Source organism: Neodothiora populina, assembly GCF_041146345.1.
Source record: "Neodothiora populina strain CPC 39397 chromosome Unknown canker_contig_17, whole genome shotgun sequence".
Lineage (NCBI taxonomy): Eukaryota > Fungi > Ascomycota > Dothideomycetes > Dothideales > Dothioraceae > Neodothiora > Neodothiora populina.
Window position 1 is genome coordinate 644,567 of NW_027191406.1, and position 21,012 is coordinate 665,578.

Here is a 21,012-nt window from a genome sequence, read left to right on the forward strand (position 1 = left end):
CCTGACCTGTTGCATCCCACCAGACCCGGCCAAACCTAGCAAAAAGTCCAAGTCCCCCGAGAGCAGATATCGAGGCATGACCGTCTCGTCCTTCACCGCAGTGACATTAACCCCCAAGCCCATCATTTCCTTCAACATCCGCGTGCCGAGCCGCACCTGGGACGCCCTGCGCAGATCCGGGACGTTCAACCTGCATATCCCTGCGACCAACGAGCTAGGCAAGACGATAGCGCACGCCTTCACGAAACCGCACACGAACCCGACGCAGACGTTCGACGAGCTCAAAGCGCAACACATCCCCGTCGTCTGGGGACGCAGCAAGGCACCGCAGATCAACGGCTCAGGCATCCAGCTGCGCCTCGACTGTCGGCTGTCGGACATCACACCGGTCACGGTCAGCGATCACGTCGTCGTCTTCGCAGAGGTCTCGAACGTCTTCGATAGAGATGCACACGTCAGGGCAGCGCATAGGCAATGGGCTGAGAGGGAGAAGAAGAGGATCAGCGGCGAACAAGACTCTGCCGCCGACACTGCTACTGTCGGTAGTTCAGGTGTTGCAGAGGAAGTGAAAGACGACTCCATGGCGCCGACGGGTCTGGTCTATGCTCATGGCCACTACGCGCGCGTGACGGAGCTGGACAAGGAAGAGGCAGACGAACCGCTCTCTGCTCCAGCTGATACCGCTGACGCTACTGGCGCCTACGATGCCGACACTACTGCTGCTGTTGGTCGCGCAGAAGCCACCAGCGCCGAAGACGCCGCGCCCGCCGCCGTCTCGTCAGAGCCATCGACTCCCTCATCGACCGTCAAAGCCTAAGGCCGGAGAAGAACCGCGAGTATATCGACCTACATATATGAACAGAGGCCTCGTAGGATGTGAAGGGAGAGAGGATGAAGTAAACAAATGCACGATAACAAGGCAGAAAAACACAATAATCATAACAATCAGACGACATCCTGCAGGCTAGGTACCCGCTTATCTAAATCACCTACAGTATATGCAAGCGTACGTACATTGTGAAGCCACTGATAGTACTCGCCGACCCATCTCATAGACGGCGAAAGATAACGTGAAGAAATTATCGAACACAACAACCCAGCGGAGTAAGACCTGATATAGACCACATATCAAGTCTCCCACAAAAGCATCATCAGACGAAATCGGAAAGAGGGCTGCAGAACAAAAGGATCTCTGACGAAGAAAAGTGCCCCCGAGTGATTATTTGGTTTCTTTGTTTGCGTTACTTGTATCCGCGTATAGGTGTGATCGGTCATCAATTCGACTTGATAGGTGAGTTTCTTTGTAGGTACCTATTCATCTTCTGTCCTGTTGAGAAATGCCTGATCCTGTTCCCGTCCGTTCCCCTGTTTTTCTGCTCCTTCCGTTTGGCTTATACATGATTTCCAATTTCCTTTCCCGCTCTCTGTTCTTTTCCTCCAAGTACCTGTTGGGCAAATGCTGCTAGCGGTTATACATGTACCCTTTTGGCAGGAGGATCCCTCGTTGTCTTTGGTTGTATTGGTTGGTACTTTGGTGTCCGAGCAAGCGCATGAGCAGTCCTTTTCGTGTGTCTGCTCTCTACTTTCTTCATCTAGCTTTTGCGTTAGAAGTGAAAACGCTTCTTGAAATCGAGGATCGTTGAAATTATAGTCCTGCGAGATCCAAGTATGTCGCTTTTCCTTGGTCAGAGAAGTCTGAGATGCCCACTCTTCTAGCTGAGACGCTTCCGAGCATCTCTATCACGTGACATTTTTAGATCCTCAATTGCAAGTCTAGGGACGGTCCTCCCTAGTGGACAACTCGCCACAGTGGCTCCAGCCTCATGCATGTATGCATTCCCACACCCCATATCCTCTTTTCGTCCATTTTTTCGTTACCGTAATGTTGACCTTCTCTCTCATGGCAAATAGGCACCGCCAGCCAGCACCAGATTCATCTGTGTGAACCGAACCTTGTACACAGGGCTCTTCTTGGTGGGGAACGCAGAGATTTGATCAGGCGACACGACGACGTCCTTGCCTTTGCCCTTCTTCTGTTGACCACTCGCGCCTCCTGCTCCAGCGCCAGATCCTGACTTAGATCCTGATGCGCCGCCACCGCTACCGGTCGCTGCGTTCGAGCCGTCGAGTTTGGCGACGGCACTGCTGCTTCCGGATTCCGTCGACTTCCCGCCGTCGGCTGCACCACTGCCACCGTTTGCGGCGGCGCCGGCGGTAGCAGTGCCGGAACTGCTGATGCTGTTGCTGTTGGGATTCGGAGGCTGCACATCCCAGGTTCTCACCGTACCGTCTGCGCCACCGGATGCGAGGACGCTGCTCTCGACGCTCCAGTCCAGAGTCCATATTCCTCCGCGCACGTGGCCCTTCATGCGCTTGACTAGTCGTCCGGTCGCGAGGTCCCAGAGTAGTATTTCGCCTCTGTCGTCAGCGGATGCAACGAGCTTGCCGTTGGGCGCGCAGGACAATGCTGTGATGTTGCCTAGGTGGCCAGTAAAGAGACGGACGGCGTTTCCGCGCTGAATGTCCCACATCCGTACGCTACGATCTGGGGAGCCGGACGCTGTGAAAATGTAGGCCGAGTTGGGATGCCACGCGGTGACGTCGACATCAGAGTCATGGCCTACGAACAAACGGTGCGGTGCGATGTGTGCTGTCGACCACAGACGCGCCGTTCGATCTGCACCAGAAGAGACAAAATAGTGGCCAAAAGGTGAGAAGCGTACGTCCCAAACGGGCGAAGTATGTGAGCGGTAGACGACAAGATTGGTAAAGGTGTCCAGAGACCAGAGGCGGATCGTCGAGTCGGCTGAGCAAGAAAGTAGATATCGAGGATGTGATGAGTTCAACTGTGGCGTAGGCGTCGCGCCATTTGTTTGCGTGTCGTCGGATGGGACAGCGATTGTGGGAGAAAATGACAGCGCATAGACAGGGCCCGAATGGCCTACTAATCTGCGCGTTGAGGAAGGTTGTTGTGAAGCGGGATCGAGAGGGGATGTGAGTGGCTTGTTGTCCAGTGACCAGACGCGAATGTAAGACTCCGAGGTTCCTACGGCTGCCAGTTGATTGTCTCCAGAAAATTCTATGCAGTTGAGACTGTCGAATGTGTTGTGAAAGGTAAACATCGTCACGCTTACACCAGGACCGACACCGTCAGTCCTACCTTCGATCTTGAAGCGATCACGATTTTCCCTGACGCGTTGCACCTGCATCGCAACGTCTCGAGCAAGTGATGGCGGAAACGGAATCCCCTCGCGCGAGGGCGCATCGTCATTGGGCTCCTGCTTTATTCGTTGTTCGAACTCCTCGAGGAGCGTGTTGCGACCAGGCGGAGGAGGGTTTGCAGCGTCGTTTTCTTGCAGTTCCGCTTTGACGTCTTCCATCAGATCATCCTCTAGCGGCATAGGCGCAAGCTGTAACTTTGTGAGAACCGGTGGCGCCTTGAGATCGGTATTCGCAGAGCCAGGATTGTGACCAGGGATGCCCTCGTCTTCGGCAGGTGTTTCAAACCCGTCTGTCGGGGCTTGCATAATCCTCGCCAGACTGCGCTCCTGTCCAATGGCCGCTCGCTCTCTAGCCTTCACGTCCATATGGGTCTGGACGATGTTCAAAATTACAGAGCCACCTTCGACGTCGTTAGCCTCCAGGAATTGCACAAAAGTTGAGAATGCGCTTTGGGTCAGTGTAATGCGGTAGCGGTTATTGCGATATAATTGTGCGGTCTGATTAGTTTGAACATGCTCCGGGAGGGAGATGTTGGAGAGTGCGCGACAGTCATCCTGATGTTCCTTCTGGAAGCGGTCGCTATATGCCTTGAAGAAGTTCTGGCACTGTCTAGGGTAGTGCTCAAGAGCCAGATTCAGAAACGCGTGGACAAAGATGGGCCAGAGAAGACGGCCAAGCTCGCCTTTGTAGATGTCGAGTGCTTTCTCCGTCCATCCTAGAATCAGTGTATATGCTCGGTCATACATTTCGCCACCAGCCTCCTCCGCTCGGGAAATGATGGGTCGTCCGTCAGGATCTTGGTTGGCTGATTCTTTCCTCAGCATAGCTTCCGTCCGGTTATACCCCTTTTTGGCCAGATACTCCAGAACCTTTAAGTGAAATGTGTTATTATTGGGTCATAGGGGAAGAGAAAGCAAGTAACTGGAAAATGAACAAGATATATAGAAATTGCGAAAACACGTGCAATCTGTGAGTCGAAAAAGGACACTTGTGGAGAGCATGATAATCATCAGGAACGAAGAAATATAGCAACAATTGAACATGCAATGCCTCCATGACATTCATGTTGCGACAACGAGTGCCACGCTTCGAGACTTGCTCAAAGTGAACATCGATGACCATCCACCCATTCACGGAGTAGACTCTCAAGGGCTCTTGCTGCTTTGATGGAAATCGTACATACTATTTGATTTAGATTTTGTTGCGACTGCGGTTGGCCTGGAGGCGGGGGAGGTGGCTGCTGCGGAGCCTGGTGATGCTGCTGGACCACATTCTGAGGGCCTACGCTCGCCGTTCGCTGCGGCGGAGGCTGTGGACCAGACATGTTGGATACAATCAATGGATGTAATCGCAGGACAGATGCGAGTGGGAGAGAATAGTCTTGGGTGAAGCGCAGATCATACAGTACATAGACGAAGCGCGGCGATATCAATCAGGGACGTGAAGTCGCGTGAAGGTCTTGGCACGCTTCCCCACGCTTTCCTGTTCGACTGTGGGTGGAAGCATCAAATGAATCTATTTCGTGAATTGGATTTTGTCATTGTCACCTTCATCTCAATGGGCTGATTATCTACTGTCATAGCAGGGGACGAGTCCTGCGAGCTATATCCATTCTTTGTCATCATGGCTCCAGCACCAATGACACCCGCCGAGCGCATACGCGAGCTGTCTGCAATCAGCGCCGACGTGCCGGCCATGCTCTCCTCCGCGGGCAATGCAATCAGTGCTCTTACCAACAAGCCCATTGATCGCGAGGAAGACGAGGAGAACGGCACGAATCCCGGACCCAGCAAGAATGCGAGCGTCGTCGCCCACAAGGAACTATTTACAGAGAATGCGAAAGCATACTTGGTGAATCTACAAGCCATCATGGCACGCTTGCGCCGTCAAGCCTACGCGCTCGAAGAGGCCGGTATCATCGCACCTGAAGCACCGGCATTGAGTTCGACTGGAGACAGTGTCCAGAGAGCAGGTGCAGCAGCCGCCGCGCCCACTGCAGGCATGGCCAGGCGGGGTGCTCCAGGGCAAGGCGGTGCCGCCTCGCAGAGACAACAAAACACCGACGATGGAGAGAGAATCACAAATGGCGGCTTAGGCAATCTTGACGTGGGACTGTTGAATTCGCGAGGCAATAGCGTCGGGATTGAGAAGGAGGCTGAACTTATCGCCGAAGCCAAAGAATTGCTCAAGGAATTCAACAAACCAAAAGGATCAGGGGAGTGAACAGGACCATTGGACACATGGAGGTGCTTGCCACCATCAGCCTATGAAGTTACGACCAAATGCCCGTCTATAACCTGGTTGCAATGCAGATTCAGTCAGGTTCCTCGGGACAGCCAGATAACCTCGAGAGCACGGCTGTGTTGAATATCAGCCAGGCTTCATGTGATATCTGACCAGCCCTGTGAAACTACGATACTGCCTCATGACATGGTAGAACTATCTCATAGACAAGGTCGAAGAGCATGTGTCAGACAGAGAGGATATCGATAACCGTGGTGGACTTTTACTCCACAATCGGGTACGAAACATGTCCCATAACAAGAATCACAGAGAAGATACAGTAAAGTAGATCAAAGCAAAACCAACGGTCATAGTTTCTTGTCTCTTGCATGCCCAAGCCTCACATCCACAAGATACCTTGTGATTTAACCAATAGTGGTGGCATCAAGCACGCACGCGGAGACAGAAGCGGGCAGCAGACGGTATTGCCAAGGCCCAGCGTGATTGGACAGAATTTTGTGCAAGTCGTCGCTCCCACATCAGAAGTTAAAGTAATTCCCCTCGACAGTCCTTGTCTAACCCAACTCACATAATATATCAGAACATCCAGCAAACATGGGTGTACCTTTCGACTACGCGCCCGAGCGGCCAGAGCACATCGATGCGATCCTCAACGGGCTAGATCGCTACAACCCGGAGACGACGACGGTGTTCCAGGACTATGTCGCCCAGCAGTGCGAAAGCCAGACCTACGACTGCTACGCCAACCTGGCCCTTCTCAAGCTGTGAGTCCCACCTGATTCTCAGAGAAAAAGAGCATGCTTGTGTGTTCGGAGAGACGGGGGAAAGAGGCGGGGAACCGACAAAATCGAAAGAAGGCGCAAGATGATGACTACGTTTTAATCCACGTTTCCTATTACCTGATGGGCTACCTCGGGGCATGAATCACCCCAAGCCCAGCTGCTGTTTTATTATTAGCTCTATCTGAATAATTGCGCCTTTCCGTCTCTTTGGACACATAAATCGCAGTTCTGGCAGACTTCATGCACTTTTACAGAAAGAGTCCAAAGAAGGAACACCCTGGCTGACAGGATGGTTGTCGTTTCGCGACCGTACAGATACCAGTTCAACCCTCACTTGACCCGCGACGAGACGACGACCAACATCCTCGTCAAGGCCCTGACCGTCTTCCCCGGCCCAGACTTCAGCCTCTGCCTTTCGCTCCTGCCTCCCCACTCGCTCAAGCCCAACCCAGCCGCCGACTCGCTCGCCGAGGCCGTGCAAAAGCTCGCCGCGCTCGACAGCCTGCTGAACAACGCCCAGTACGACCAGTTCTGGTCGTCTCTCGACGGCGACGACCTCTACGCCGACCTCATCGCTGATGTGCAAGGGTTCGAGGACCTGACGCGCGTGCGCATGGCCGTCGTCATCAGCCAGAGCATGCAGAGCGTCGACAAGACCCTGCTCGGCGCCTGGCTCAACGTCAAGGACGAGAGCTTCGACCACTTTGTCAAGGAGGTCTGCGGCTGGACCGTCGAGGGCGAGACGGTCACCATTCCCCTTAATAAGGAGAACGAGGCCCGCGGCACCGTTGTGAGGGAGAACGTCAAGTTTGATCGTAAGTCTTTTCTCTTCTTATCCTTGCCTCATCTACAGCACCGCTAATCACAAAACGAACAAACAGAATTCTCAAGAATGATCAAGCGCGCATATGAGCAACCTGCATAGATGATAAGGGGGAAAAAAAGGGAAAAAGATTTCTACAAGATCACAAGTCTTTCTTATGCTGACACGAGCATGGCGTTTTTTGTGTTGACGGTTACATAACAAATGAGAGGAGAGGAGAGAGTTGAAAAGCAGGACCGGTGACGGGGGAGAGAAGCGACAATTTACGGCTTCCTAATGAGAAGCCGACGGCGCGCGTGCCTGGAAGAAAGGGTGATCCATCAAAAAGTCCACGGATGTAGAGGAGATGCTTGGTTCCGATCGTGTAATTGAATCGTCTGTCCCAAGAAGCCTAGAGATACAGGGCGGGGTTCTCTAACCAGTGTTTCAAAAGCGCTTGACCTCGAACCCCTCGAGCGTCCTTTTCTTCTCAATGAAATCCCATAACAAAAGACCGACCTGAAATGGATAATCGTGATGTTCTCCACGTTAGCATCTAAATCTAGTTCTTGACTTTTAATGCATGCTACTCTACTCTACCCAACCCCTATCCCGATCCCGTTTATGTCTCGTACAACTCTCTGACCAATCACTTCCTCGACACCTGCTCCTCCCACTGCACAGCAGCATACTCCTCAACATACCCAACCTGTCTCGGCGCCGCACCTCTAGCAACACAGTCCTTGGCGCAGACACCCAAGATGACAGTACCCCACTCCATGCCCTCGAGGCCCAACTCCTCGGCTTCGAGCTCGACGATGGCGTGCGGCGTGAGCTGGAGTTCGAAGACGCGCTCGGCGCCGCAGTTGGTGCAGCGCGGCATACCGCTGCTTGTCTTGACACCAGTAGACGCAGAAGAAGAAGAAGAAGAAGAAGAAGAAGAAGAAGATGAAGAAGATGCGAGTTTCCTGCCCGCGGCGTCCGTCTTGCTATACAGCAACGGCGAGCCGGCGAATTCGTAGCGCAGCACTTGCTCTGGGTTCTGGGCCAGTCGGTCGGCGAATTTCTGGAAGGTCTTGTCCATTGCGGACTCGAAGGCGGATTTGTTGTCGTCGTTTGTGGAGGAAGATGTCGTCGTCGAGTCTTCCATGTTGTCGATTTCCATGTCCGTCACGCGCGCGTTGGCTGGGACCGCGTCGTCGGGCTTGTCGAGGGTTTCGTAGTCTGCGTCCAGGTAGTATGATGGGTATGAGGGCGGGAAGGCATCGGCGGCTGGCCAGGGTTCTGCTGGGCCTAAGGGTTGTTTTGGTTCTTGCTGTTCCGATGGCGCGGGAGAGGAGATGCGGGCCTTTGAGGCAAAGGTTTCGGATAAGCTAGGGGGATTCGTCGCTGCTGGTTGTTGAGGCGGCTTGGCTGCGAGCGAGGATGTGCCCGCGAAGGGGTTCAACGGGCTTGAGTTTGAGGCGAAGGGATTGGCCGCCGGTGAAGACGACGCAGATCCTAGAGAGAATGGATTCGCAGATCCAGATTGCGAATTCGAGGGTTTTACACCGAACAGCGACTCTCCGATCTTCGGTTGCTGCTGCTGTGGCGCCGGTGATGGCTCTGGCGCAGATTCTTGCGTCGGAGCAGACTTCTGTTTCGGCTCCGGTATGTGACTGGCTCGAATGGCGCGGAACCCTCTGATACTACCCTCCTTCCTTCTGCATGTCTTCCTTCTGCATCCAAACAGATACAGTCGTCGTTCGTGGCCCGGGAAGCGTTCAGGAAGGTCTCCGTTCAGCTGCAGGAGCAGAGTGAGCAGGTTGTTGCATACTTTGCATTTTGCGAGACCACCGGGCGGTGGACTGTCACTATCTAGCCACGTCTATATGAGAGAGGCATCAGTACTTTTTTCAATGTCAAGGAGCTCATAAGACTGAGAGTCATACCGGTAGTCCACCCAATTGGTTGCTTGGATCATCGGTGGGTTCTTTCGAGGCGTATCCGAGCAGGACATTCGTCTCGGTGAAACTCTCGTCGTCATCTGCGCCAGAGGAGTCGCTGTCGTAGGAAGCCATTGTATAAAGCACTTCTGTTTCTATTGTCTGGTTGTTATGCAGTGATACAGATTTCCCTTTATCAGAAAAATAATTGGGCTGATCGTCATCTTTCTGCCACCCCGCATCTTTTTTCTGCACGGGCCATTGGTCTCCTCTTCGGGCTATACCAGACGACTTCATTTGTTTCGAGGACAGTTATACACAGTAAGGTAATCAACCGACAAGGTCACTGAGAATCTAACCTACTACCCGTTGGCGTTACTGGCACTGGTCAAAATATGTAGTGGGGCTTTGCTCGTAGTTGAAAATGTCCTCAAGCCGTGCCTCGGAATTGTGTCTTGTAGAATAGAGAAAGAATACCTTACGAAACCCAAACACCCCCCTTACCAATGACACCATGTCCATGCTAACCTTATAAACTGTAGCGCGCGGGCCCATTTGACCAAGTACAAAGTGATCGTGACGGATAACAAAAGTAAGCACCGTTATCCATCTCAATACTTCAGAGATCCCTTGCCTCGCGATTTCCTGACGCCCTCCAGCTTCTTCATGAGTGTTTCATGCAACTTCTTGTTGGCAGCCCATGACTCCTGCAACTTCTTCATGCGCACCGTCGCAATGACCATCAATCCTACTGACTTCAGAGTTGGACGAGTCTCGATGAACGTCGTGTGATCGGGCGTGATGCCAATCTCCTCGAGAATCTTGAGATCTGCCTTGTTGCTGTTCTGTCTGTTAGCTTACTCTATCGCAGAACAATATCGAAAAGAAGACCTATTCATGACTTACCAAGCGTCGTACATCTGGATCTGCAGAAGCATGAAGTGTTTTGAAAAGGAAAGTCCCTTGCGGAAACCCTCCTCGCGGCTGCACTGCGCACGAAGGTACTGGATCTGTTTCGCCAGACCTCTGAGCTCGCTGGCGTGTGTCTTCTCTTTCGCTTCGATGATGCTCCTGATTTCTGTTTGGACAGAAGAACGATTGCTCTCCACCTCGGCGCGTAGGTTCTTGAGCTTGTTTCGTGCTTCGTTCTCGCGAGTCACGGACGTTTGCAGCTTGCTCTCGCGCTCTGCGAGTTGCTTCCGCAATCCGTCGTACTCGACCTGAAGCTCCTGCAATTGTGCTTGGAGCTCATCACGTTCCATGTTGACCGTGTCGTCTGAACTGCTTTGAACATTCTTGAGCTTCTCCTTGAGCTCTCTCTCCCTCTTCTGTATCTTCTCGATCCGCTCGTCCCTTTCGGCGATCTGGAGCTGCAAGTCTTCCAACTCGATGTTAGCATCTCGCAGCTGGATCCGGAGTTCAGCTTCCCGACGAGCGTGTCCTGAGCTGCTGCCCTTGCGCTCTCCAAGCGCTAGTTCCATGTCGTACAATTGAACTTTGGCCTGTCTGAGATTCCACACTTGTTGCTGAAGCTCTCTTTCCTTGGTCGTGAAGCTGACAACCTGCGCGTCTCGCTGCTCCATCTCCTCTTGAAGGGCCCGAAGATCTCTGTGAGATTCGCTGAGCTGAGCCCGAACCTCGCCTTCCTTCTTGACCAGGCTCGCGATCCGCTCGTCACGTTCTGCTATCTGTAGTTGGAGGTCTTCGGCCTCGATCTTCGACTGTTTGAGCATCTCGTGGAGGTCTTTGCGCTCTCCAGCCATTGTCTTGTCTTGTTGCGCGGACTCAAGTTCGAAGTCCAAGGATTCGATCCGATTCTCCAGCTTCGTTATCTCATTCTGTGCCTCGCGAAGCTTGACTCTGAGCTCGTTGCGTTCACGAACAGGAGTTCCGTTGGCCTTTGCTTTCCAGGCTTCGTCGAGCTCCGTCTCGAGATCGTGTATTTGCCTTCTCATGTTCTCGCGCTCCATGTCGGCGTTCTTCAGCTTCAGTCGTAGTTCGTTGCGCTCGCGAACGGGGGTACCGTTCCGTTGCGCGTTATCCAATTCAGACTCGAGACTCTTGACCTTGCGACGAAGCTCGTCACGCTCGCGAACAGGAGTTCCGTTCTGCCGCGCAGATTTGAGTGCGGTCTCCAGGCTTCGCACCTGCTCTTGTAGTGAGGACTTCTCGGCTTCGGCTTCTTCGAGACTAGACTCAAGCACGAGAATCTCATCCTCGAGCGCCTCTAGTGCTTCTTTGTGCTGGCTAGCCATGTCAGCCTTGGACTGCGCTGCAGCCTTTTGAACTTGTTCGAGCTGGTCCCTTGCATCTGCTCTAGCTTGCTGTATTTGACGATCGAGAGCTCGGATTTCTGACTCCTTCTCTTGCTTAGCCTTGCGTAGCTGGCCTTGCAAGTCAAAGATCTCGTCTTCCTTCTCTTTTACCACCTGAATTTTGGCTTCGGCTCTCGCTTGCTGCAATTGGCGGTCGAGGGCTCTGACCTCGGATTCCTTGTCTTGGTTGGCCTTTCGTAGCTGGTTGTGAAGCTCTAGTATCTCGTCCTCTTTTGCCTCCACAAGCTTTTGCTTCGCCTGCACGTCATCATTGAGATGACCAGCGAAAGATTGGTCCTTCTCCGTCGATTGGAGTCGTTCCTGGAGCTGCTGCACCTTCTTCCTGTGCGACTCTGCCTCCTGTTCGACGTTTTGTAGCTGTGCTTCGAGCTCGTCGAGTTCGGCATCCTTTTCTTCCGCCAAAGACTTGATGGTGCGTTCGAGATTGCGGATCTTGTCGGCCTGTTGTGTCAGGGTCTTTTCCTTCTTGGAAGGGGACTCTGTTGCAGCCAGGCGAGCCTGGATCGTGCGCAACTCCTCGGCCAGTTGTTGTGCTTCACGATCCTTTGACTTTACGTCTTTCTCTAGTTGCTCGATACGTGCAATCTTTTGACGCAGCTCGTCTTGATCATGACCTTTAACCCCGCGCAATCTTGATTCCAGGTTCTTGATCTCCCTATCCTTTGCTTCAAGCAAGTCATCCTTTTCATCAAGCTCTGCATCAGCTTCAGCAGATGATGCTCTGAGCGTTTCCTGGAGTTGCCTGATTTGGCTTGCTTGCTGTTCAAGTACATGATTGTGTCGAGCTGTGGCATCATCAAGTCCACCAGCACTGGCTCGCAGCTTAGATTTGAGATCCGAGATCTCGCCTTCACGATCCTCCACTACACGTGTGAGTTCCCGGAGACGCGATTCACCTTCCTGAATCAGACGGTCCTTCTCCTGCAGCCTGACATCTGTTTGCTGGGCCTCTACGTCCCAGCTGCCTCGTGCGGTCTGTAAGCGTTCCTGCAGGGAGCGCAGTTCTCCCTCCTTTTGCTCGAGAAGGCGGTCGTTCTCCCTCAAGTCGCTGTCCTTTTCGCGCAGCGCTGCCGAATGAACAGACTCGACATCTTGTAGCTTTCTCTCCAAGGACCTCAATTCCTCATGTTTCTCGTCGATGATCTGGTCTTTTTCGCGTATCTGGTTTTCCAATTCAACCAAGCTACCACGTAGCTTCTTGCTCGAACGATCTCGGTCCTGGGCTGATTCAGCCTGTTTCCTGACTTGTCGGAGTTCCTCGTCGCGCGTTGCAAGTTCCTGGTCCTTGGCGTCCAGCTCTGCTTCCAGGCTCGCGACATCCTCTCTCAGTGTTTCGAGCTCTTCTGAGTCGCCCGATGCCGCCCGGAGTTTTGCTTGCAGTGCATCTAGTTCTTCGTCCTTTTGGTCGATTTCGGCTTCCTTGGCCCGAAGCTCGGCTTCCAAGTCTGCCACGTCGTCTTTGAGATCCTGAGCTTTTCCATCGGAGCCCGTTTCTGCGAGTTGAAGTCGTCTCTGCAAGCCATCGACCTCCTGTTCTCGTTCGTCGGCAAGCCTCTGGCTCTCTTCAGCAAGCGAGCGCAGGCGTGCCAGCTCTTCCTTCATGATGCCATCCGTGTTGTTCTTCTGGACTTCATGGGCATAATCGCGTAACTGAGTTCTGTGGGCATCTAGGTCTTGTTCGGCGCGGTCGAGGGCCTTTCGTTGTTTCTTCATCTCTGCTTTCATGCTGGTGACATCAACCTTGAGCTCGGCATTCTGCTTGAGGGTCTCTTGTTGATATTCATTGCCGTTCTTCTTAAGGTTCTCCTCGAGGAAATGAATCTTCAGCTTCAGGTTGAAGTTTTCCTTCCCTAGCGCATCCAGTTTCTAGTACGAGAGTCAGCTTCATCAACGATACCTCGCTAGAGTTGGACTGACCGCTTCCTGTTCGCGCAAGGTAAGGATGTTTCCTTGGTCAAGAACACCGCCTTGTCCTCTTTGTGGTAGTACCGGAATAGGCGTGGACATGATACTGCTGCTTGCCACATTCGGGGGCACAGGCGTGGCTTCGCCTTGTGAGCTCCCTGTGTAGTCATCCTCGATCATACTGTTGGTTGGCAGTCCTGGTGTGTGGGATTCTTTGTAGCCGGGCTTGAGGTATGCCGGTGTTGCTGGAGCGCGTCCGCTGAGCACACTACGCAACAAATCTTCGTCGTTCTCCTTGTCTTCGGCCCGGCCATAGTTGCGGTAGCGATTCTGTGCCGCGCTCTTGAGTAGTGGAGTGAATTCGTTCCTCGCCGGAGCGTTTCGTCGATCGACCAGGTTCCTTGCGCGTGGCGTTTTCATCGAGTTCCCACCACCTCGAGATCTCATCTGGCGCACCAGATCATTTGCTGGATCCTTGGATGGCGAAGGGAACGGTTGCACCATGGAGAAAGACATATCGCCAGCGGTGAAACGCGTAGCATCTGCGTCGGTACGCGGCGTGTCTGGATAGTTGTAGGCCATGATGAAGGGGGATTATATGTTAGTATGCCGCTACTGCATCCGGACGCGTGGGCGACTCGAGATAACGAGTGCTATACAAAAACAATGGTCGAGGGATATCCACCTTGGAGGATTCAAGGTAGAGTTACAGATACAAATGTTTGTGCTTTGCATCAAATGCTTAAGAGTTGTTGCTTTGTTGTTGACGCAAATCAACAAACTATTCCGCATCGAGAAGGAAGCTCGGCCCTTGGGTTCCTGCCAAGCTTTCGGACCTGAAGCCTCAGGCGCTGACGCCCTGATTTTGGCTTTCTGATTCGCCCATGTGGAAGGTTTACTTATTTCATATTGCTGTCGACCTTGCTGTATCTTGCTACAGATAATTATTCACATCTTAGCAAGTGAGTGCGGTCGCAAGTCGTCGCTGAGGTTGTTGATCAACCTGTTTGCGCGCATCTTTGGGAACAGCAATGGCTTGAGACTTGCAAAGTAATCTGCTCGCTCATGTCAGTGTGCCATCTGGGTTCGCATCTGTTCAGACAGCCATCGATGCCTCACAAGAGACGTGCTCTCCTCTGTGCAAATGTAGTCAGCAGTCAATGGCTACACAGCCTTCCAAAACACACATGTCGCAGCTACTATAATGTGCGCAAACTTCCACCATCTGCTCCCTCAGCCGGCCCTCCACTTGACGAGCAGGAGCACAATGTGGATATCGATCGGCCGTCTCGTGCTTTGCCAACTTCACCGTATCTGGATCCGCGAGTGACCGAGCAGAAACTATCAGCAGCCTACAAGTACGCAAAACCTCGGCAGGATCCCTCTGATCAGACCGAGTTTCAGAGACGCCTCGCCCGGAACCCATATGGTATGGTCTTCCCCTGTCGCTCATTGTGAGTGCGCAAACCAGCTGACTGCCTTTCGTCGTCTAGCCCAAGCACTTTCTACAGCCGTGCGTCACTGTAGTTACTCTCAAACCAGGTTGCCTCAGCATTTCCTACTTCCTTTTGCCACAGCATTTGAAACTCGTGAAGAAGCTGGCAAGATTACCAAACTAGCGCCTACTATCACCTTGCTAGGTAAGGAGAAGAAACCGGCTTGCAAAACTCACCTGCTTGGTTCGAGGGCAATATTGCGTCGCATGAGCAGAAAGAAGACATGGCAACGGCTGATCAGTCGAGAAATGCACGAGAGATTCAACGTCAAGGCCAAAGGGGAATGGAGGTGGCCGGAGGACATTGAGGACATTGTGTTGCAACATTTGAGGAGCGATGTCGTCGCAAAGCTGAGATGGGCCTTTGATATGGCCAATGCTAACTTGGTCATGCCCGTCGATGCAGCCAAGCTTGCGTCCGGCGAGCATGCTTGTACACTGCGTCTTGCGGCATCCGCATCCTCATCCTCGAACGCAGACGCCTCTGACACAACTCCACTGTTCGATCTACCGGTGTTGCTGGGCGATGAGTTCTTGACAAAACTTATCCAGGGCACAAGATTCGCGGAGAACGATTGCGTCGTCGTCGCCGACAGCCACCTCACGGTTTCGGCTCGCATGCGCTTGCTGAGACTGCAAGACTTCCTGGATGATGAGACCAAGTGGACCTCATGATGCGCAAATCATTATGATATACACCATATACAGGTAGGCCTGGCGCAATCTCCCTCCCTACACTTATGTACGTCGTGTTGCTCGAAACACTTCTCAAGCAAGCCCGGTCTGCCTTTGTACATGTCGCAATGGTCACCGTCCACTACTTCAGCAGGACCGGTGCTACCTGCTTCGCCTTGTCGGCAAGCTTTTGCAGCTTCTCCGCGCGGATCTTGCGCACATATCGGAACAACAGGATAAAAAGCAGCTCCATGCGCTCCTTAGTCATCATCAAAATGCCTTGTACGAGCAAACCCTTGAGGATCTGAGGGCCAATGCCCTTGAACAGGCCAAGCAGGCCCTCGTTGTCTATGATGTATCTCATGACTTCACTGAAAGTCTTGAAAGGCTTGCCCATCCTGGCGGGCGGGGGTCTAGATTGCAGGCCTACTTTGGCGACGATGAGGGGTTGTGTGACAATGGTAGCCAACGCCTTGGATAACGCCCCGAGGACTGTTCGGCAGATTAGTACGCTTTCCAGATACTCGAAACGGAAAACCACTCACTGAATGCCTCATGCGGCCTCAAGCTCGCTTTGCCAGGGTAAAGCGCGTCCTTGAGTCGCTGGTATGCGCCATAGGTGATGGCGGGATTTACTACTAGCACTAGACTAGCCTTCATACCTCTCCACAAACCAGTCCATCCATCCTCACTGTCAATCACCTCCTTTGCCGTCTCGAACAAGCCTCTCTTGTCGCCCTTCGGCTGCGTCTGCTGTCTGGTCGTCACAACAGCGATGGGGATGGTGAACAACTGCGCCAGCGCGCCAGCGACAGCACCAAGCGACAGCTCAATGGCAGTATTTGGTGGTTTCGGCGCCGATGCTCGCGACATGTAGACCGTGCGAACGACAGAGTACCAGTAGAAGTACGCAAAGTTAGTACTCGCCACACCGATCAACGAACCCAGCATGCCAGAATATAGACCCGCGATGCCCTCGTCTTGGATGATGGATTTGATGGCGTGTCCGGTGCCCTCGTAGTGCCGATCGCCAGTCGTCGTGGCGACTTCGTCGGGCTTTCTCTTGACTTGCACTTGAAGCCGTGTCTTGACTCTGTTTTAGTTTTCGTGTCAGACCGGACCTGTCAAACAAGTAGTATCGTGACTCGTGGCCTTCGAAAAAGAGACTCACATGTCAAGGGGATACACGAGCGTGTTGGCCATGACCGCACCCGTCGCTCCAGCCACAGCGAGTCCCCAAGCTGGGATCGCCGCCTCCTTGGAATGAGCACCCATCCTCTCGTTCGTCGTCGGTTCACAGAATATGTGCTTTGACACACGAGGGAGCTTCCAATTATGCGTGATGCGCAAAAGAAAGGCGTTCAATAGAGACGAATGGTGCAGATTTCCTGGGGGAGCCCGCTAGACCAGATGGTGGTCTTATCCTTTTGACACTGCTGCGTGGAGTTTCCTTGTCGATTGTATCTACTTTGCGTCTCTGTATACGTGAGCTGTTCAGATATATATCGTGGACTTTCGACGAGACGTCTAGGTGTTAGATCTGCTTCCGAGAAGCACAAAAGAGGTAGCTAAGGTAAGGAGGTAGACAAGGTGAGGTGTGCAACGATACGCCCGCCGGGCTCATCTGCTGCAGCTCAGTACACCTTAATGGGCGGGCAGCACAACTCTTTACCGATAAGGCGTAGCATATGCGCCCTGTCAACCGAGGTCTCGGGGTTAAGGTGACGAAAGCTGAACCGCGGCACCGGTTTCGCAGCCTCAAGAAGCAATGGAAAGCAATACGAGGGCAGCTCCAGCTAAAAGGTAGGACTGTGTGTGGGGTAGATGAACTGTCGAATACCTCGAGTCATTAGTGTGGTTTCTGACATGCGGCTATTTGATGTGCATTATTCGATTGCATTTACTTGCGACTTCATAGTCCCGTTGATTCTGGGCAGGATTACAAATAGCGAATAACTACTGAAAATCACAATCGCCATCATGATCAAGTCGCCGAGTCGTTAGTGGATGAGCTTTTTCTGTCCATATGGCTACTCTTTCTGTCGACGAGCTTGACCGACTGAGATCGGAAGCTGAGGTAACGACGCGGACAAGTGCATATAGCCGCTGGAATCCACTAACCATCTCAGCGACTAGAAAGCAAAGTGCCTCACGCGGACTCGAAAGACAATGCACTCGAGTTGGCTCTATCGGCAGCAGAGCTATCGATGAAAGCGCTCAAGCTCGCTGATGATCCCATTATTCGAAAAAGCATCAATGCGAAAGTGAAATCGCTCCTCGATGACGCAGAGCGTATCAAGTCCTCGCCAGATTGGACGCCGGGGCAGACTCAACCCACTGCGAATGGTGCTGGTCGTGAAGAAATCGATGTGGCTACGATCAAGAACCTCGCTGAGCCGGTCTCTACGCGTGTGTTGACTAAAGCCGAGGACATTCTCCTGCTCAGAACATCTAAGCTCAATGGATTCAAGTTTCCCCCTTGGAAGGGATCGCCTAGCAATTCAGACTTCTTGCGGGCAAATGGCGAGGAACTGTTCTTGCATGTACTATCGCTTCTGCGTTTTCGCGACTCATGCTGACATTATGGTAGTGACAAGCCGGAGTTGCGTCTGTCATCGATGCAGATGAAAGTCTTCGATGATTGGAAACGACCGGCCGAGGCGTTGCCACCGCCCCCGTGGCTAGCTAATCAGGAGGATCACTCAAAGCTTGGTCCGACCATGTATTCGGGCAAGGGCATTGATCTGGTGCAAGATGCTGCCACCGATTGCTCTGTCGTGGCTAGTCTTTGCGCCTGCGTCGCGAGAGGAGAACGTGGACATGCTCCGGTCCGTATCATAGTCTAACATGCAACTCAGACAAGGACACCACTCTCATGACAGTCACAGATCCTGCGCAATGTTCTCTATCCTTATGATCGAACGAACCATCAACCAATATTGTCTGAGAACGGCAGATACATCCTCAGACTCAATTTCAACGGCGCATACAGGAGGGTCGACATAGATGACAGACTACCTGTTTCGAAGACATCTAGGGTCATACATGTGGCTGATAGACAAACGCCTGGCCTGCTTTGGCCTGCTTTGGTCGAAAAGGCATATTTGAAGGTCAGAGGTAGCTACGATTTTCCGGGGAGCAATTCCGGGACCGATCTGTGGATCCTCTCTGGGTGGATCCCAGAGCAAATATTCATACAAAGGTAATCATTATCTAATCTTACGACTCTATGCAACAGCTCACATCCTACCTTAGCGATGACACTGTTCCCAATTCTGTCTGGAAGAGAGTCTATAGAGCTCACAAATTTGGAGATGTTCTACTCACCATGGGGACTGGCAAGATGTCTGCTCGCGCTGAGAAAGAAACGGGCTTAGCAGGAGAACACGACTACGCAGTCTTGGATCTTCGCGAAGTGGACGGTCAGAAGCTACTTCTAGTGAAAAACCCGTGGTGTGAGGGTACGTCATGGACCGGAAGCATGCCCAGGATCGAGGTTCATGATGGCCAAGAGCTCGATGTCAACAACGACAGTGAGGTGGTGCGCAGCTCTCGTGATTTGTTGAATGCAGATGATCAGCTCACGCCGGGGACTTTCTGGATCGACCTCAACAGTGTCTTACAGCACTTTGAGTCGATATACCTGAATTGGAATCCTGGATTATTCAGAAAGCGGCAGGACATTCACTTTTCGTGGAATCTGTCACTCACAGATGACCCTACTGCCGTGCAGGGAAAGTACAGGAGCTTTGCTGCCCATCCACAATTCCGCCTCACCGTAGGAAATGATGGGCTGCTATGGATACTGTTGTGTCGTCACTTCTCTGATGCTACAGATGAGTCTCAGAGCAAGCAAGCGCGTGACACACACTCGGCCGGCTTTATCAGCATATACGTATATGACAACAAGGGCTCCAGGGTGTTTTTGAGCGACAATGCTCTGGAACGAGGACCATTTGTCGACTCGCCACAGACACTTTTAAAGCTTGACAACGCGGTCGCTGGAAGACAATACACGATTGTGCCAGTGGAACAGGATCTCGAACATCGCATCCATACTTTCACCTTGTCGACGTTTTCCAATTCAAACATCACCATTGATCACGCGTCGAGCAGGTATCCATACGAGAAGACTGTCCCAGCCTCTTGGACTCTCGGTACTGCCGGTGGTAACGCGCATTCCCCAGAGTACCGTCAAAATCCGCAATTCAGCCTAGGCCTGAGCCACAAAGCGTCTCTGAGCTTGCTGCTTGAAACGCCAGTGGAGCATCTCAATGTCCACGTAAAGCTACTGCTCGGCAATGGTAAGCGCATGGAAAGCGTCCGGTCGCGCGATATTATAGTCGACTCCAAGGACTACCGACGCGGCTGTGCGCTCGCTACCATTGATGATCTGGACGCGGGCGACTACACAATTATATGTTCGACTTTTGAGACTGGACAGACCGGGCCGTTCACTCTTCGTGTAGACAGCACGCAGCCCGCCCAGCTGAAATTATTACCACGCGAGGGAGCAGGGAGGGTCAGAATGCAATTGAACAGTCCCGCATTCGAGACTCAGCAATTGAAGGTAGCGGCCCAAATTTTGCCCAGTCGACTCTCCAAATTGCGGGTATCAGTCAAGCATAGCAGCAATACTCAATCGATGCACCGCGAGCGTAGCATGCTTCGTGTTAGTATTGAAGCCGGGCGTGGACCCGAACGTCAGGTGTTGACGGTCAGCGGCGACGGAGGGTACAGCGATGGTATAGCAGGCGTGCGCACCGACGAGATCGATCTCTCGCCTCAGATGGCCAGAGAGACATACATGTGGCTGGTCGTCGAGCGGATGTTCACGCCGCGTGATTTACCAGCAGAAATGCTTCAAGTGGAAATATTCGCCGAAGCACCCGAAGCGGTGCAGGTGGGCGGTTGGAGGAGGTGGGATGATTGAACTTTGGGAAAAGCATGTCTGCCTCCGGCACATTATCTCAGCCTAACGGGAACGAGGCGCGACTGTCAAGCGGGGCTCGTGATGCTACTCTACGTTTCGTGTCCTTCTCTTGTTGTTTGTTGTACAACTGACAACATGATTTAGTTTGTGTATAATCAAGAGATACATAGCTAATATCTGTAATAGATGGACCGAGGATTGATGCACTACCATCGCAGAGCGAATACACTATACAAGTACAAGCAGAAGTACTACGAAAGGAAAGAAGAAGTTGGATTATTGATTTTTACCATGGAATCTCGACTACCCCACGACGACAATCGATCAGGCGATGCATTTTGAAGCCGCAGGGTCACTAGCAGCAGTAGCACGGCAGTAGCACTTGCGATACAGTAGGTCTCGGCGCCGTCGGTCTACGGTGAGTGATGTGAAGTGACGGCGACTTGGCCGCCGTAAAAACGCCGTGTGGAATTGTCGAGGTGGGGAGATGATTGGGAGAGGATTTCGTGGTTGAGGAGTTTGGCGTGACGTAGCTGGGTGCTTTTCCCGAAGTCAGAGCTCTCGCTTTCGCTTTCTCTCTGTTTCATCCAACCACGTTCAAATACACATTTATCCTCTTTCTCTACACCAAAGTCTTTTCTGCAAATCTAAGAAACAACACATCTGCAGCTCTGCAGTTGACGTATACACATT

At 52.6% G+C, this 21,012-nt stretch overlaps 8 protein-coding genes across 10 annotated transcripts; 4 read left to right on the forward strand and 4 right to left on the reverse strand.

Moving 5' to 3' along the window:
• Positions 1 to 1,898: 1,898 nt before the first annotated feature.
• AAFC00_004131 (uncharacterized protein) lies at positions 1,899 to 4,546 on the reverse strand (the record flags this gene model as incomplete). The annotated part of the gene is made up of 2 exons (XM_069343719.1): positions 1,899 to 4,091; positions 4,406 to 4,546. 2 exons carry the CDS (start codon positions 4,544 to 4,546, stop codon positions 1,899 to 1,901), a joined length of 2,334 nt encoding a protein of 777 aa, XP_069202271.1.
• Positions 4,547 to 4,845: 299 nt separating this feature from the next.
• Positions 4,846 to 5,445, forward strand: AAFC00_004132 (uncharacterized protein; the record flags this gene model as incomplete). The annotated part of the gene is made up of 1 exon (XM_069343720.1): positions 4,846 to 5,445. One exon carries the CDS (start codon positions 4,846 to 4,848, stop codon positions 5,443 to 5,445), a length of 600 nt encoding a protein of 199 aa, XP_069202272.1.
• Positions 5,446 to 6,060: 615 nt separating this feature from the next.
• On the forward strand, positions 6,061 to 7,173 carry AAFC00_004133 (uncharacterized protein; the record flags this gene model as incomplete). The annotated part of the gene is made up of 3 exons (XM_069343721.1): positions 6,061 to 6,230; positions 6,564 to 7,063; positions 7,130 to 7,173. 3 exons carry the CDS (start codon positions 6,061 to 6,063, stop codon positions 7,171 to 7,173), a joined length of 714 nt encoding a protein of 237 aa, XP_069202273.1.
• Positions 7,174 to 7,699: 526 nt separating this feature from the next.
• On the reverse strand, positions 7,700 to 9,110 carry AAFC00_004134 (uncharacterized protein; the record flags this gene model as incomplete). The annotated part of the gene is made up of 2 exons (XM_069343722.1): positions 7,700 to 8,917; positions 8,982 to 9,110. The coding sequence occupies 2 exons, from the start codon at positions 9,108 to 9,110 to the stop codon at positions 7,700 to 7,702; spliced, it is 1,347 nt and encodes a 448-aa protein (XP_069202274.1).
• Positions 9,111 to 9,586: 476 nt separating this feature from the next.
• On the reverse strand, positions 9,587 to 13,798 carry AAFC00_004135 (uncharacterized protein; the record flags this gene model as incomplete). 2 transcript variants are annotated; one of them, XM_069343723.1, is made up of 4 exons in its annotated part: positions 9,587 to 9,815; positions 9,882 to 10,960; positions 11,042 to 13,177; positions 13,229 to 13,798. In XM_069343723.1, 4 exons carry the CDS (start codon positions 13,796 to 13,798, stop codon positions 9,587 to 9,589), a joined length of 4,014 nt encoding a protein of 1,337 aa, XP_069202275.1. The 2 variants fall into 2 exon arrangements, with proteins under 2 accessions (XP_069202275.1, XP_069202276.1); XM_069343724.1 differs by having other exon boundaries at positions 9,882 to 13,177.
• Positions 13,799 to 14,281: 483 nt separating this feature from the next.
• AAFC00_004136 (uncharacterized protein) lies at positions 14,282 to 15,386 on the forward strand (the record flags this gene model as incomplete). 2 transcript variants are annotated; one of them, XM_069348141.1, is made up of 2 exons in its annotated part: positions 14,282 to 14,645; positions 14,710 to 15,386. In XM_069348141.1, the coding sequence occupies 2 exons, from the start codon at positions 14,282 to 14,284 to the stop codon at positions 15,384 to 15,386; spliced, it is 1,041 nt and encodes a 346-aa protein (XP_069202277.1). The 2 variants fall into 2 exon arrangements, with proteins under 2 accessions (XP_069202277.1, XP_069202278.1); XM_069343725.1 differs by having other exon boundaries at positions 14,327 to 14,645.
• A 142-nt stretch (positions 15,387 to 15,528) lies between these two features.
• On the reverse strand, positions 15,529 to 16,661 carry AAFC00_004137 (uncharacterized protein; the record flags this gene model as incomplete). The annotated part of the gene is made up of 3 exons (XM_069343727.1): positions 15,529 to 15,878; positions 15,932 to 16,479; positions 16,558 to 16,661. The coding sequence occupies 3 exons, from the start codon at positions 16,659 to 16,661 to the stop codon at positions 15,529 to 15,531; spliced, it is 1,002 nt and encodes a 333-aa protein (XP_069202279.1).
• Positions 16,662 to 17,593: 932 nt separating this feature from the next.
• AAFC00_004138 (uncharacterized protein) lies at positions 17,594 to 20,319 on the forward strand (the record flags this gene model as incomplete). Its single annotated transcript, XM_069343728.1, has 4 exons — positions 17,594 to 17,925; positions 17,977 to 18,214; positions 18,269 to 18,588; positions 18,642 to 20,319. 4 exons carry the CDS (start codon positions 17,594 to 17,596, stop codon positions 20,317 to 20,319), a joined length of 2,568 nt encoding a protein of 855 aa, XP_069202280.1.
• Between the last annotated feature and the right edge of the window lie 693 nt (positions 20,320 to 21,012).